The 12,277-nt window shown below is 45.3% G+C and overlaps 1 protein-coding gene across 19 annotated transcripts in view; it reads left to right on the forward strand.

Moving 5' to 3' along the window:
- Positions 1–6,574, forward strand: part of LOC109870743 (nebulin) — a 98,072-nt gene extending 91,498 nt beyond the window's left edge. For 9 of the 19 annotated variants that reach the window (XM_031806097.1, XM_031806102.1, XM_031806104.1 and 6 more), the window contains 8 exons: positions 1,613–1,705; positions 2,201–2,293; positions 2,786–2,893; positions 3,144–3,330; positions 3,453–3,545; positions 3,768–3,908; positions 5,221–5,324; positions 5,577–6,574. In XM_031806097.1, the coding sequence (XP_031661957.1) occupies positions 1,613–1,705; positions 2,201–2,293; positions 2,786–2,893; positions 3,144–3,330; positions 3,453–3,545; positions 3,768–3,908; positions 5,221–5,324; positions 5,577–5,750 (993 nt within the window). In that variant the 3' untranslated portion in view covers positions 5,751–6,574. Of the gene's footprint in view, positions 1–209; positions 302–868; positions 1,587–1,612; positions 1,706–2,200; positions 2,294–2,785; positions 2,894–3,143; positions 3,331–3,452; positions 3,546–3,767; positions 3,909–5,220; positions 5,325–5,576 lie in introns of those variants that run through there. The other 10 variants (XM_031806103.1, XM_031806107.1, XM_031806106.1 and 7 more) reach the window with 3 other exon arrangements.
- The last annotated feature ends 5,703 nt before the right edge of the window (positions 6,575–12,277 follow it).

Here is a 12,277-nt window from a genome sequence, read left to right on the forward strand (position 1 = left end):
GCGTACTTGTAGTATACGTGTAGCGTACTTGTAGTATACGTGTAGTGTACTTGTAGTATACGTGTAGTGTACTTGTAGTATACGTGTAGCGTACTTGTAGTATACGTGTAGTGTACTTGTAGTATACGTGTAGTGTACAGTACGTGTGCTTTATATCTGTTATCTGTCTTGCTTTGTCTCTGTCTCTGTGTTTCCCATGGAACCCCCAGAGTAGGTCAAGGACTCGTTGTGTCGGGGCACAGCCATCTCAGACCTACCGGGTGTGAAGAACGTTCGTGAGATGCAGAAGAACATCAGCTCGGTACTCGAGTTTCTATCTAGTCCCTCCCATAAAGGAGGCCCCCCCCATAATTTCCCAACCAACAAACCTAAAAAAAAAACTCTCACCCTCTCTGTCGTATGACCCCTAACTGACCTCCAATAATGCCCCCTAAAGCATCAGTGGTTATTCTCCTGACCTTTGACTTCTGTGTGCCAAGATGAAGTCTAGCGCTTCAAAATAACTTAGCGGTACAAAAATAACTTCATTTCCATTCTCCTCCAAACTAAAGCCCTAAATAGATTCATCCCATGTTTGTTTTCTTGTTTTCTATTGGTTGGTTTCCTACCAGACAAACAAATTGCCTTGTGATTTTTCTTCTCCATTTTTTTGTTTCTATTAATCTTCATCATAAAGTGTTTTTGTCTTTTAATTCTATTTCTTTAGTTTTCTTTACTGAAGTGCTGTGAGATTTTTGAAACGGTAGTCTAACTATAACCCAAACCTTTGCATGTATTTTATGGCAGCCCTTATCCGTTTACCATCTCCTTAGTTTTGATTTAAGTGGGCCGTGTTTTTGACTGGTTGTCTCTGTGTCACTGTTTAAAGATTCAGTACAAAGAGGAGCAGCTATATCAGACCCCCCAGAGATGGACAGAGTTAAACGCAACCAGCAACACATTAGCATGGTACAGGTTTTTATACTGTGATTCTTTACCCCCCATCTACCATCCATATAGTTCTACAGGGGCTTGATGATCAGGAGTATATCAATCAATTGATTCATTCATTTATTGATTCATTTATATACTCCTGTCTGTCCTGCTCCTGTTACGCAAGCCCATGTACAACTCCAAGCCCACTTTAATTCCCCTGTCCAAGCCTTTTTAGTCTTACCCCAGCCCAATACCTATATCTGTTCAAAAAATGTCCTAATCTAAAAATGAAGCGTACTGTAAGTAGACAATTATTTAAAAATAGAATGTTAAAACATGTCAAGTTCTCTGGTAACATGAAGCCACAATATGATTAAACAATATGATGATGGAGGAACCCCTCCCTGTGAGTACATGCATATATCTAAATAGTCTATATTATTTCAGAAGAGGTGTACGATCCAAAATGATTTTGCTGAAGTTGCTGCTGTGTCCCATGTGTTCAATCTAGCTTTATTCTTCTGCATACGCTCTTGTCCCTTGTGCTATTAACAGTTCAATGTCATTTGTAGCTACAGTACTTCCTGTAATCTGTTCTCTGCTGTCTCTGGTTCACGGTTGCTCTCTCTGTGTGTGTTTGTCCATTGTGACATCATCTCTCTTCTGCATGGGACCATAATGCTGATCTGATGGGTAGATAAAGTACAAGGACTCGTTGTGTCGGTGCACAGCCATCTCAGACCTACCGGAGGTGAAGAGGGTTCGTGAGATGCAGAAGAACATCAGCTCGGTACTAGAGGAAACCAATACCAACACGTGTTTCTGTGTTTTTCACTGTTTAGTCCAGATTTGTGCGTGATCCTCCCTTACCGCCTTAAACTGTCTTCTCTATCGGTTCAGCCCTTGTCATCAACAATCAACCCTGATTCTAATGCAACACATCATCCGTCTCCATCCTTCCTCATTCCTTTCAATCTATCCTTCCACCTTCTGCCCTCAGTAAATCATCTTTGACTCTCCCTTCATTCTAACCTCAGCTAAAACACCCTCTTCAAAATTACTTCCTCACATTTTGAGTGTTTTTGCTTAACCTTTTTAAAATGTGTATCTCCCCAGCAGCGTTCTTCCTTTAAGAGGTGTGCTATTTATCTCCTGTTTTAGTGTGGCAACTAACATCCTTGCCATGCTGTGGAGGCTGGGATGTTTTAGTGTGTGTTGGTGTGTGTTGGATTGTGTTGTTGCAGTGTGTCTGACTGTCCCCTGGGGCTGTGCTTCTGCCCTGTAGGTGTTGTATAAGGACAGTTCTGCCAAAGGAACGCCCCAGGTGTTCACTCCAGAGATGGAGAGAGCGAAACGGAACCAAGAACAGATTAGCTCGGTACACCAGCCGTCCTCCAGGACCTGTGTGCCCCTTTAGAACCCTTTAGAACCCACGTTAACCCTCTCATCTAACTCCCTCCTGTTCTTCTTCTGGCTCTAGTTAACCTCATTAATCAGATCTACAGTAGTCATCCTCTGCTCTCATCTATTTGTATATCATGGCTAACCCTCTGCCTTGTTATTGAAACTAGTCAACTCCTCCTTTTCCCCTGGCTTCCTCCCACTCCCAACACCCCAATTAAGGATTGGAACACACCCCTCCTAACTCCATTATGAATTGGGACACGCCCTCTTAATCCACCCCCACTCTGAAGGTTTGAATCTCCCTGCTAATATCGTCTGAGGTCCCAATAATAAGCCCTTCTCAGAGTGACCCTATCTGTTGTTGTTGTTGTTGTGCCACATTCTGTCACACACAGGTTCAGCAGATAAAGGGGGTTAACTCTGGTGCTGACGTTGTTCCTCTGCTGTCCTCTCTGCTGTCCCACAGGTGCTGTACTCTGACAGCTTCCGTAAGCAGGTGCAGGGCAAGGCTGCCTTTGTGCTGGACACACCTGAGATGAGACGTGTCAAGGAGACCCAGCGCAACATATCTGGAGTGAGTCAATGGTTTTTGTAGATGTTATAATATCTCTTTTTGGCTTGTAAAGAGTCTTTTTCTTGTAATAACACATGCCAGACAAAATTGCTCACGTTCATAATTCCTACCCATGTAAAACCATACCACTAAAGTTGAACTATTGTCTTACCACTGAGTCCTTTATTAAAATGTAATAACAAATGCCATACCAAGTTGATTACTCTTTCCCGACTGATATAAAAGCATCCCACGGCTCTCTGTCCACCAGGTGAGATACCACCAGGACTTTGAGAAGAGTAAGGGCAGCTTCACTCCCACCACCTCTGACCCCGTGATGGACCGTGTGAAGAAGAACACCCAGGAGTTCAGCGACATCAACTACCGTGGCATCCAGAGACGCGTGGTGGAGATGGAGAAGAGACGCGTGGTGGAGCACGAACAGGAGACAGTCACCGGTACGCACGCCAGCACACACACGCTGTGCCGAGACCCACAAACAAACACCAACCAATTATTCTACATCCATTTGATCTATGTTGTACCAGCCATTCTGTAAAATCTGTCTGTTCACCCTCAGATCTGCGTGTATGGCGCACCAACCCCGGCTCTGTGTTTGACTACGACCCTGCTGAGGACAACATCCAGTCCAGGAGTCTGCACATGATGTCAGGTAAGAGAGAGAAGCCTCACACCTGAACAGCATAATTCACAGGAAACTCTTTGATTTGTCATATAAACATCTATAAGCATTTATAAGTGTTATGATTTTATTCATAATAATGTATAATAATTTATAAAGCATTTATAAGCATTTATAATGGTCATTCAATATAAAGTGCAACCAATATTTTTAGGTTTTGTTGAACCCTGACCTTTGCCCTCTGTGTGACAGTCCAAGCCCAGCGTCGCAGCAAGGAGCACTCCCGCTCTACCAGCGCTATGAGTGGTGTCGGTGATGAGAAGTCTGAGGTGTCTGAGGACCCAGCCCACCATGTGTCCCTGTACAGCAATGGCTTTGCTACCTCCTCCATGGGTAGGTCTACTGTAGTGGGCCCACATCACAACCCAGTTCAGATATCACACCACCAAACCACAGACCAATTCCATAGACACTGAGTGTACAAAACATGAGGAACACCTCCCTAATATTGAGTTGCACCGTCTTTTGCCTTCATAACAGCCTCAGAGCATGGACTCTACAAGGTGTCCAAAGCGTTCCACAGGGATGCTGGCCCATGTTGACTCTACAAGGTGTCCAAAGCGTTCCACAGGATGCTGGCCCATGTTGACTCTACAAGGTGTCCAAAGCGTTCCACAGGGATGCTGGCCCATGTTGACTCTACAAGGTGTCCAAAGCGTTCCACAGGGATGCTGGCCCATGTTGACTCTACAAGGTGTCCAAAGCGTTCCACAGGATGCTGGCCCATGTTGACTCTACAAGGTGTCCAAAGTGTTCCACAGGGATGCTGGCCCATGTTGACTCTACAAGGTGTCCAAAGCGTTCCACAGGGATGCTGGCCCATGTTGACTCTACAAGGTGTCCAAAGCGTTCCACAGGGATGCTGGCCCATGTTGACTCTACAAGGTGTCCAAAGCGTTCCACAGGGATGCTGGCCCATGTTGACTCTACAAGGTGTCCAAAGCGTTCCACAGGGATGCTGGCCCATGTTGACTCTACAAGGTGTCCAAAGTGTTCCACAGGGATGCTGGCCCATGTTGACTCTACAAGGTGTCCAAAGCGTTCCACAGGGATGCTGGCCCATGTTGACTCTACAAGGTGTCCAAAGCGTTCCACAGGGATGCTGGCCCATGTTGACTCCGATGCTTCCCGCAGTTGTGTCAAGTTCGCTAGATGCCTTTGGGTGGTGGACCATTCTTGATACATACAGGGAATTGTTGAGCGTGAAAAACCCAGCAGTGTTGCAGTTCTTGACACAAACTGGTGCGCCTGGCACCTACTACTATACCCTGTTCAAAGGCACTCAAATATTTTGTCTTGCCCATTCACGCTCTGAAAGGCACACACACACAATCCATGTCTCAATTGTCTCAATGCTTAAAAATCCTTCTTTAACCTGTCTCCTCCCCTTCATCTACATTGATTGAAGTGTATTTAACATGTGACCTCAATAAGGGATCATAGCTTTCACCTAGTTAGTCTATGTCATGGAACGAGCAGGTGTTCCTAATACACTGTGTAGATGGCAGACCTTTATATTCAAGCCTCGTCAATACTTGGTACAGTCAGTGCCCTGTTCCCAGCCCGCTATGGTAGAAGTATCTATACCTAAGCCCTCATTCTAACTGTGACAGCTGACTTATGTCTTTCCTATCTGCTCCTGCAGGTTACACACACACCAAGACCGTGGAGCTGCAGCAGAGGTCTTCCTCTGTAGCCACACAGCAGACCACCGTGTCCTCTGTCCCCTCCCACCCGTCCACCACCGGGGTGAGTACTGTACTAGGCTCATAGGACATAGATCATTACCGTGGAAACCAGACATCGTTGACGTGACTGACTGTGAAACAGAATTAGATTGTATTGCCTCCACATTGAGAAGGGAGATGCCAGAGAAACAGGGAAGCATGTGTTGGGCAAATTTCCTCTTGGTTGGGTTGCTGTGCACTACTCACTACCATGTTCCAAAAATGTAAGCTATATCAGCCGTCATTACAAAAAAATATTTTTTGTCCCGTTCAGAAAACTGTGCGTGCCATGTACGACTACTCCTCTGCCGACATGGACGAGGTCTCCTTCAAGGATGGTGATGTTATCGTAAACGTGCAGTCCATCGACGAGGGCTGGATGTACGGCACTGTGCAGCGCTCAGGCAAGACTGGCATGCTGCCGGCCAATTACGTTGAAGCAATCTAAAGACAAGTCCCACCGACACATCCACCTAGCTACCCGATTGGCCGCCATCTACGGTTGAATCTGTCGCTTCGTAAACCTGTTATATGTGTAGACTATCGCTCAGATTAGATATTTGTAGCTGTAGTATTAGTAGTCTATAGTGTTGATGCCCGTTTCCCAAGACCCTGTGGATGTGACATGAGAATCTGAAATGTATAAATACCTATATAGACTACTGTAGAAGAACATTCATCCTTTTCCAAGACCTTGTCTTGAAACAATATGACGAAAAGCCCATTATTTTGTAAATTGCAGACAGAACCTGATTTAATCAATGTCAGTTAAATATTTTTGAAAAGCTTTACTGAAAGTTAACTTTCACACAAAAACAGATGAGCTTACATGCAATTCAAACTTTCCTGTGATGAGAAAGTGAAGTATATGAATGATAGGAAAGTGTACCGTATGGAGAGAATAAAGTTGTTTAATCACCTAAAACCACAAGGGGTTGATGAAAGATGAAGAAAAGACTAAAAGATGTGTAACCTTGAGGTATCATCCATCGAACCTAAAAACCAGGGCTCTGTTCCTGAGGATGTAACATTACGAAACGTACAGATATGATTGGCTATCAGAATGAATAGAGCGGACACGATTCCCTATTCTTATTTCTATCAGCAGCTTTGAGTTTCACCACCCAGTTTGAGAAGCCTCTTCCCTCCTGAAGTAGCCGAAGGCTGGTCACTCATTGCATGCGTTTCGTTCCCTCTGATTACCTGGGTCTGGGGGTAAAGAAGTCAAATACCGTTGATCAGTAGATAATAAAACACCAACCTGCTGCACTACTGAGGTCTTGTGTTCTTATTTCTCTACCTTGTGGCCTCTCCACTTCAACTTACATACATTTCCTACAACAATAGTTCAAGCCAGACACCGCTTTAGCAGCTTGCGTAAAGGTACAGTGGGGCAAAAAGTATTTAGTCAGCCATCAATTGTGCAAGTTCTCCCACTTAAAAAGATGAGGCCTGTATCTTATCATAGGTACACTTCAACTATGACAGACAAAATGAGAAAAATAAATCCAGAAAATCACATTGTATGATTTTTAATGAATTTATTTGCAAATTATGGTGGAAAATAAGTATTTGGTCACCTACAAACAAGCAAGATTTCTGGCTCTCAGACCTGTAACTTCTTCTTTAAGAGGCTCCTCTGTCCTCCACTCGTTACCTGTATTAATGGCACCTGTTTGAACTTGTTATCAGTATAAAAGACACCTGTCCACAACCTCAAACAGTCACACTCCACTATGGCCAAGACCAAAGAGCTGTCAAAGGACACCAGAAACAAAATTGTAGACCTGCACCAGGCTGGGAAGACTGAATCTGCAATAGGTAAGCAGCTTGGTTTGAAGAAATCAACTGTGGGAGCAATTATTAGGAAATGGAAGACATACAAGACCACTGATAATATCCCTTGATCTGGGGCTCTACGCAAGATCTCACCCCGTGGTGTCAAAATGATCACAAGAACGGTGAGCAAAAATTCCAGAACCACAGAGGGACCTAGTGAATGACCTGCAGAGAGCTGGGACCATAGTAACAAAGCCTACCATCAGTAACACACTACGCCGCCAGAGACTCAAAACCTGCAGTGCCAGACGTGTCCCCTTCCCTAAGCCAGTACATGTCCAGGCGCGTCTGAAGTTTGCTAGAGAGCATTTGGATGATCCAGAAGAAGATTGGAAGAATGTCATATGGTCAGATGAAACCAAAATAGAACTTTTTGGTAAAAACTCAACTCGTCGTGTTTGGAGGACAAAGAATGCTGAGTTGCATCCAAAGAACACCATACCTACTGTGAAACATGGGGGTGGAAACATCATGCTTTGGGGCTGTTTTTCTGCAAAGGGACCAGGACGATATAATATTTGTGTTGTGGAGAAATGACCAGGCAGGAGACGGGAGTACAGTTAGTTTTCGTTTAGTCAAAACCCCTCGTGCTCGACAGTTCGCGGCACCCCAGTGCGCATGTGCATTTCCTATTAGGTGTAGTAACGTAACACTGCCGTAATGCATTACTCCTTAGTAACAGCACAGTAACTAATATAAACAGATGTAGATCCAAGATACTACACTCCTCCCCCATAGTGTTTAACTCCCAGAGAACAAGGTAAATATGTTAGGTAACTACTAATGCAATATCTGAACAATGCATTCTTAAACATTTTTCAACTACTGGGTTGAAGCAGACTTTTCAGAGCCCAGCACAAATCCAGGGGATTATTCTGCCCCAAAGATGGAGTTTGTGTCCTAATAACTAACCCAGGTAATGTCCTTTTTCTTTCCTTTTATCTAGGACATATTAAAGTGTTTGTTTTACTGTCCGTTACCTCCTTAACCAGCTCAACTCACAGGTCAAGCTTTTGAGGTGCCCTTCGCTGTCGAATAGGATATCTCCGCTCCTCCTGGGCTTCCTGTGGTGGGCCAGGTTTGGGTGGAAGGTCAGGCTCTGTCTCTCCCGTACGTCCACAGTCAGGAGAATAGTCCTGGGGGTTGTTCTTGTTCTCTCGGCGTGTCTCTGCTGGGGTGTTGGACCGTAGCAGATGATCCACATGGACGTTGACCTGGCGATGACCAATTTGGACTTGGTAAGTCAAAGGTCCTCTGCGTTGCAAGATCACACCTGAGTTCCACAGGCGCTTGGGGTGTCTGAAATCACGTACCATCACCCTCTCTTCCTCTTTGAATTCTCTGACAGTCTTTGAGTGTCTGTCATGAGCTTTCTTCTGCTGTAGCTGGTGCTTTGCCACAGTGCTTGACAAGTCTGGTTTCAACAATGTCAGGCGGGTACGTGGTTGGCGTTTCAGAAACAGTTCCGTTACTGTGTGTGGTGTGTTACGGTAAGTAAACAGGAACCGCGGAATCCTTTGGTGGGTGGGCACAGACTGAACCTCGAGTCTAGTCCAGGCCTTCTTAAAGGTTTGCACGGCACTCTCCGCTGCTCCGTTTGATGCCGGATGGTAAGGTGGTGACAGGATGTCCCTTACTCCATTGTTCTTGAGAAACATTTCAAAATCGTTTGACGTGAACGGAGGGCCATTGTCCGATACGAGCTCCTTGACTAGTCCAAAGGATGCAAACAGGTGTCTGAGAAGATTGATGGTCTTCTCAGCTGTGGTCAGTTGAGTAGGGAACACTTCCATCCACTTGGAATGGACATCAACAAGGAAATGTTGCTTGTCAATTTCGGCGTAATCCACATGGATGCGTTCCCAAGGTGTAGCAGCCCAGGACCATGGATGAAGAGGTGCAGCAGCAGGCTTGTTGCGATCAGCTTCACAAGGTGAGCAGTGGCCTACATGCTGTTGAATGTCCTGATCCAGTCCAGGCCACCACAGATAACTGCGAGCGAGTGCTTTCATTCGAGTGATCCCTGGATGTCCCTCATGCAGGTCAGATAGCAGTCTCCTCTGGAATTTGTGAGGTACCACCACCCTTGATCCCCACAGAACACACCCTTGATCAGTGGACAACTGGTCTTTCTTGTCGATGAATGGACGAAGGTTATCGTCATTTACGAAGGTTGGCCAACCGCCTAATGTTAAGTCCAAGACTTTGGAAAGCACTGGGTCTTTCCTTGTTTCCTCTGCTATGTCAGAAGCAGATATGGGCAGTTCATCAATGAGAGAGATCTGGAAGACTGCTCTATCATCTTCACTGTCGGAGTCACTATTGCACGGTAGTCTTGATAGTGCATCGGCATTTGCATGATCACTGGATCGTCTGTACTCAATCTCGTAGTCGTAGGCTAACAATATCAGAGCCCAACGTTGCATTCGAAGTGCAGCAAGGGTTGGTATAGCTGATTTTGGTCCAAGGATGGCCAACAGAGGCTTGTGATCTGTCAGCAGTTGGAACTTCCTTCCGTAGAGGTATTTGTGAAACTTCTTCACTCCGAATACTATGCTCAGGGCTTCCTTCTCAATTTGAGCATCATTTTTCTCACTTGGTGACAGAGTCCTTGATGCAAATGCAATAGGGTGTTCTTCACCTGACGGTAGAACATGTGAGATGACGGCTCCTACTCCGTATGGAGATGCATCACACGCGAGTCTCAGCTTCATCTCTGTGTTATAGTGGGCAAGCCACTTGCTCTTTAGCAGACGCTGTTTGCAAGTCTTGAATGCTTCTTCGCATTGTGGGGACCAATTCCACTTTGTATCGGCCTGCAGCAGTTGGTGAAGCGGATGCAACAATGTGGACAAGTTTGCCACAAACTTTCCGTAATAGTTCAGGAGCCCCAAAAATGACCTCAGCTCTGAGATATTTGTGGGTGCTGGTGCGTTTACGATTGCTTCCACCTTGCTGTTGGTTGGGTGCAGGCCTTGTGCATCAATCTTGTATCCGAGATACTCCACGGAGTCCTGGAGGAACTCACACTTGCTGCGTTTCATTCTCACTCCATATTTCTCCAGTCTTGACATCACTTTGTCCAGCACTACAAGGTGCTCTCCAATGGTTGGTGCTGACACGAGGATGTCGTCCATGAAGCACACAACATAGTCTATACCGTCCAAGATCTGATCCATTGTTTGTTGGAATATCGCTGGTGCTGTCGAGATTCCATAGGCCAAGCGATTGAATCTGAATAGCCCCTTGTGTGTATTGATGGTCAGATACTGTTCTGACTCCGGATCCAGCTTCAGTTGCTGATAAGCGAATGCCAGGTCCAGCTTACTGAAAACCTTCCCACCAGCTAGAGTGGCAAACAGATCTTCAGCGTTTGGTAGTGGATATTCCTCTGGTAGTATGCAGCGATTTACTGTGACCTTGTAGTCACCGCACATTCTGACGGTCTTGTCTTTCTTTGGGACTACAACAATCGGAGCGGCCTAGTCGCTCCTCGATACTTTTGTGATTATGTTATTCTTCTGTAGGCGTTCCAGTTCCTTCTCTACTGCTTCCTTAAGAGCATAGGGAACTGGACGTGGTTTGTGAAAGATAGGCTTGGTTCCTTCTTGCACTCTGACTTTTGCTGTGAAGTCTTGTATTTCACCGTAGCCATCTTTGAAAAGTTATTTGTGTCTCCCCAGCATGTTAGTGAGTGTAGCCTGACTCACTGGTTTGTCATTTCTGAGACTGAAGATTTCTCCCCAGTTCAACTTGATCTTTTGTAGCCAGTTTCTGCCTAACAAGGCAGATTTTTCTCCTTTAACAATGACAAGCGGTAGCGTCCACTCCTTCCCCTCATACCGGACTGGTACCTGGATCTGCCCTAACACAGGAATAGTGTCACCAGTGTATGAAGAAAGGCGGATGGAGGGGGCACTCTTTCAGTTTTCCTTTGTAGAGTCTCTCTGGAACCAGAGATACAGACGCTCCGGTGTCCAGCTGCATTTTTACTGGTTTTCCCGCTAACTCCATGTTGAGAGAGATTCCATCTTTTAGTTGTTGAGCTGTGTACACTGTGAACAGTTCCACTACTGTTTCAGTTGTACCTTCCTCTTCTTGTGCTGCGTCTGACACTTTGTGCGCTCTTGCTGTGCGTTTCGAGGCTTTACACACTCTCTGTAAATGTCCAACCTTTCCACAATTGTGGCACTTTTCATTATGGAATCGACATTCACTGTGCTGATGATTATCTCCCCCACATCTGTAGCAACTTGGCTTAGACCTTTGAGATGTGGGCTGCTTTGTTCTTGTGTAACCTTGAGGACGGGACTGAAAAAAGTGACTTTTGTGAGCTTTTTTCACTACGTGCATCACTGACCTTGTGAACACCTTTCTGACGTTCTGCATGTCCCGATAGCTCAATAGTATCCCTGTGGGCAAGCTCGAGTCCAAGTGCTATATCACAGGCTTTCTTAAAGGTCAGGTCCTTCTCTGACAGGAGCCTTCTGTGATATGCTTCACCTGTGAGACCACATACAAACTTGTCTCGGAGAGCATCATCAAGAAACTGCGCAAACTCACATGTACTTGCCAGCCTTTTCAAAGCAAGGATGTAGTCAGCCACGGTTTCCCCTTGACTCTGGTGATGTTGGTAAAATCTGAAACATTCTGCAATGAGAATTGGCTTAGGCTTGAAATACCTTGAAAGAGTTTCAGTTCTGCATAGTTCAACTCCACTGCTTTCATTGGTTCAATGAGACCTTTCAGCAATCCATACTCAGTTGCAAAACACGTCTGCTTTCTTTCCATCTTTGATTTCATTTGCAGCCAGCCAATGCTCAAAACGCTCCAAATTGGAATCAAAATCTGGTACTCGACCAATGGTTGCCATTTTCACAGTTAATTGTTCAGTTTCCTTGTATTCCCTAATTCTTCACTTCAGAAGTTTCTGCAATTACTTCATTCACTGCACTCATTTGTAATAATGTACACACCGTGTTACGTTCTTTTTCTCCCTTGACAATATTTCTCCACTGAGAGCGCCTAATTTCAATGGGTTCAATGAGTTTTTATATTTAACCACCAGAGGGCAGTGTCGCTATTCTGGACTCCAATAGTCTTGCTACTTGGCAGCTCCTGAATACTGTACTAGCA

The sequence above is a fragment of the Oncorhynchus kisutch genome, linkage group LG26, assembly GCF_002021735.2.
Source record: "Oncorhynchus kisutch isolate 150728-3 linkage group LG26, Okis_V2, whole genome shotgun sequence".
In the NCBI taxonomy this organism is placed as follows: Eukaryota; Metazoa; Chordata; class Actinopteri; order Salmoniformes; family Salmonidae; genus Oncorhynchus; species Oncorhynchus kisutch.